The 4,513-nt window shown below is 37.8% G+C and overlaps 1 protein-coding gene across 1 annotated transcript in view; it reads left to right on the plus strand.

The window, feature by feature from the left end:
* The first annotated feature begins 70 nt into the window (after window positions 1-70).
* The window catches only part of DEPDC4 (DEP domain containing 4), a 13,475-nt gene continuing 9,032 nt past the window's right edge, over window positions 71-4,513 (plus strand). The window contains 3 exon segments of the mRNA XM_025048645.1: window positions 71-114; window positions 116-192; window positions 2,400-2,839. Of these exon segments, the coding sequence (XP_024904413.1) occupies window positions 71-114; window positions 116-192; window positions 2,400-2,839 (561 nt within the window).

Genomic DNA, 4,513 nt, shown 5'->3' on the forward strand with positions numbered 1-4,513 from the left:
CTTCCTTGGCCCGCCCCCGAGAGCCAGCGAGGGCGGGGTTACGAGCCAGGGGCGGAGCCGGCTCAAGTTCATGGCGGTTCTTTTGACTCCGCGGTTCCATAGCCTTGGCAGCCAGTGATCTTCCGGGCCCAGGACGGAGCGGGCCAAGTTTCGTGAGCCCTAGAGGTGGCATCTGCAGGAAAAGGAGGAGAGGTAGCCAATAGATCCTAAACAAATGTGTAATGAAGGGGAGAGCCGCTGAGGGAAGCGGGTGGTTTGGGCTTTATGCTCCTCGGGATTCTGGAGCCCGCCCCTTTCTTACAGCACCTGCCCTCTCTGGTCTCGGACTAAGAACTGCGACTTGGCTTTTTCAGAACTGCTGTGCTTGGGAAGTCTAGTGAAGCAGTGCTTCGCAAACTTTAATACGCACACGAATCGTTAGGGACTTTGTTAAAATGCAGTTTGGATTCAACAGTAGAACCTGATACTCTGCTTTTCTAATAAGTTACCATGTAACGTCAATACTGTTGGTCGACAGACTACACTTAGAACAAGAGGTTAAAGTACTAGCTGGCAAGTTCCTTGTCAACAAGGACTATTTCTTTAAACTAGCGTTCTTATTTAATAAAGGTTAGAGGCAGATGGTCTGTGGAAAATACCCTCGTCTCCGCTCATCGACTCCTAGCCTTCTCCACCCACCCTACCCGTTCCTACCCTACAATCACTCTCTCCCTCCTCTAAAACTTACCCCTTTCCACTCCTTACCTTCCACACCCCACACCTGTCTCCACGCTGTCCTCAGTGTCTCAGGCTAATATTTAAAGGACAGACAAACAGCTTCTATTATTAAAGGCATTTGAAGATGATGGATTTTTATTTGTCATTTTGTCTTAAACATCAGACTATTATGTAAAATTAAGCATCCTGTTTCCAGTTATTCACAAAGGAGAATAGAGCTTAAATTCTTGGATTCTAACCAATTAAAAAATATAGAAACAATATTCTAGATATTTCAACTTATTCCCTTATCATTATAAAATTTTTTATTTAAAAATTTACTGGGACAGAGGGGAATGAGGAGTGACTACTAACTGTATGAGTTTCTCTTTACAATGATGAAATGGTCTTCAAGTAGATAGTACTGATTGTTGCACAACTTTGTGACTGTTCTGAAAAACCATTGAATGGTACACTTTAAAAGGGTGAATTTTGTGGTATGTCAATTATAATGTCAACATAAATTTTATTGTCTCCAATTAATTGAAAAATTTACATATGTACATTATAAAAATTTGGAAATATATAGAATAAAAACCGAACATCCTCTTTCATTACAATCCTACTTCTCAAAGATTAATAGATTGAATTTCATCCTTCTATACCTTTCTATTTATTTACATATATTCAAGTGTAGGTTGGGAAATCATTTTTACATAACTAGGATGATAGCATACAGATTGTTCTGTTCAACTTGCTGTTTTTTTAATTTTGTTTTGTTTTTCTTACTTAATGATATCCTTCCACTCTACAAACCTTATTTTTTCTAATGGCTGCTTAATATTCCATAATAATGCTATGCCATAATTTATTTAATGATTCCTCAGGTGATGGACATTTTTATTGTTTTCAGGTTTTCATTATTGCTCACAAACTTTTTTTTTCAACAAGACTAGCTAGCAGATAAATTGATTAGTTTATTGAGCTCCTTGCCCTTGATCTCTTTCACGAAGAGCTTGCTAAGGGTCAAAAGGACAAGAAGAAAGGAAGGAAGGAAGGAGGGAGAAAAGAAAGAAAGGAAGAGGAAAGGAAGGAAGAAGGAAGAAGAAAGGAAGGAAAGAAGGGAGGGAGGAAGGAAAGGAAAAGAAGGAAGGGAGAAAAAAGAAAGACGGGCAACAGAGATGGAAAGAGATCCAGGATATAAAGCTTGAGAAGGGAAATAACAGACAGGAGAGGGGAGCGAAAGAGAGAGGAAGGGACGGGAGCAGGAGGGACAAGCGGTGAGTGTGTGCACAGGAATGTGTGTGTGAGGCGGGGAGGGGCAGGCTGTAGGGCTGCCCTCCTCCCCAGGCCTGACCCCTTTCACCCTGGCCAACTCCAGCCCTCAGCCAACTCTGGGTGGGCACAGGGGGGGTGAGTTAATCATGTAATGTTATAGGTATATAAATTCACGTAATAATATGTTTAATATCAGAAAAGTAAGTCCTAGGTTTGTTATGTTTATATTAGCAGACATACATGGTGCAATCTTAGTAAATGTATTATGGTTTACATAAGATGCAGGGAGTAGAAATTTCAGAAGTACAATGGCAGCGGGCAGCAGATATGCCGTAAAAAAAGCATAAGGTTATCCAAACTGAAAAACTGAAATATTTTTGTCTAATCTAAATATGTGTTGGTTAAAAACTATTTTTTTTCCCCAGGATGTTCTGGTCCTTTTCAGGCTACTCAGCTATGGGATGGTATTATTCATTCCCTTCAGACTCAAGTGGAAATAAAAGGAAGGAAGCATCATTTACAAACATATGAGGACTGTTTTACTGGTTCTGATGCTGTCGATGTAGTATTAAGTCATCTTATGCGAAATATGTGCCTAAGTGGTAATGATATCTCTCAATCAAAAGGAGTTCGTCTTTGCCAAGTTCTAATGAACCATAAAGTATTTGAACCAGTGAGAATGAAGCTATTCAAAAATGAAAAGGAATTGGAATTTGAAGATTCAAACAATAGTGTCTACAGGTTTCTAGGCAGTAAATCATCTTATGTTTTGTGCAAAAGAAAAAAAGATGCTGAGAACTGGTTAACTGATAAAATAAAAGCAAAGGAATCTTTAAGGTTAGTATTAACAGAGATACTGTATCGGGTTTAGATTCTGGCAGAACAGTCTTCATTGAGCCAAACTTGAATGTTAAGCTTTCAGTTTTTTCAGAATTCAATACAAGAAATAGTCATGTAAAAATCAATTCATTTCTGCATTTGCTCTAAAACTTTTGTAGAGTACATTATCACATAAATTTTTCAGAATTTATACCAAGAAAAACTTTATCTCCTCTGATGACTTCTATACTTCCTAATTTTGAAAAATCACACACACACACACACACACACAAAATGGCAAGGTATTCTTAAAACTCAGCAAGAATTTTCTATTCCATCAGAACAACCATGTTAACCTTATAATTAGCATATATTCTTTATCTTTATTTATAGTCCTAATTTGGCCTCTTCTGGTGATATTTTATTGTCTAATATGTTTATTACTTATGTCTTTTATTGTAAGCTGCTTGAAATCTTTTTTTTTTTGGAAATAGAGAATATATGTGAGTTTAATAAATTAAAATATATATTTGAAAATGTGGTGCTGTATGTAATGGAAAAATTCACATATTATTTCCTAACAGACCAGATGACAGAATGATTTCACAAGAGATTGGTGAACTTATTCATACAGTGAATGAGAATCTGGCTTTCCCTTTAAGTATCACAGTTGACAAATCTGTTCTCTTGCTTTCAAAAGAAGGTAATTTTAATTTTTGTTTCTAGAACTTTCTAAGGAAGAACTAGCTTTTTAAAAAAAAAATAGACTTTATTTTTTAGAACAGTTTTAGGTCTACAGGAAAACTGAGCAGAAAGTACAAAGAGATCCCCAAACACGCCTGCCCCCCACCCCCCACACACACACACAGCCTCCCTCACTCACTATCGTCATCCTGCACCGGGGTGGTGTATTTGTTACAATCCATGAACCTACAGTGATACATCATTACCACCCAAAACCCAGTGTTGACATTAGTGCTCACTCTTTGTGTGTATTCTGTGGGTTTTGACAAATATATAATGACATATATCTACCATTTATAGATAGTATCATACAGAACAGTTTTACTGCCCTAAAAATTATGTGTGCTTCACTTATTCATTCCTCCCTTCCTCTAACCCCTCGCGACCACTGATCTTCTTACTGACTTTTCAGTTATAATAAAAGTTTGTGTTTAGTGTATCAACTCACTACTCCCCTTCCCTGTAAGAGTTTCCTTCTACATAGCAATTATGTCAGACAAGACAGGTGAGGCAACATAGATCCATTAATATTTAGTTTATTTTTTACAATGACCATAATCAGATTAACTGGAGGTGCTATACAGTCCATACTACCAGAAAAAAAAAAAAGACTCATTACCAGTCTTTATTATTTATATTCCAAGACCATCCTCAAAGGAGTGTCTCCTTTGTCCTTTGTATAAGCCCTTCCCAGTTCTCTCTCTCCCCTTTGCCTTTCAGAACAAACTAGCTAGACTACCTGTCGCTCTATTTCTCTTTACTATTTACTTCATCTACTTGTGGTTTTCTCCATATTATGCCACTAATGGTGGAAAGAAGAGCCTCATACTCAGGACAATCAAGACGGATGCATACACGATTCATTAATGGTTACATCCTTTACTGCATTTGGTCAAACCATGATAGAAGCAAGACAAGTGTGATATGCACACTGGAGGAGCAACGGTTATTGACAATAGTTAGGATAGGTGTGGTA

The sequence above is a fragment of the Pteropus alecto genome, unplaced genomic scaffold (assembly GCF_000325575.1).
Source record: "Pteropus alecto unplaced genomic scaffold, ASM32557v1 scaffold94, whole genome shotgun sequence".
Taxonomy (NCBI): Eukaryota; Metazoa; Chordata; class Mammalia; order Chiroptera; family Pteropodidae; genus Pteropus; species Pteropus alecto.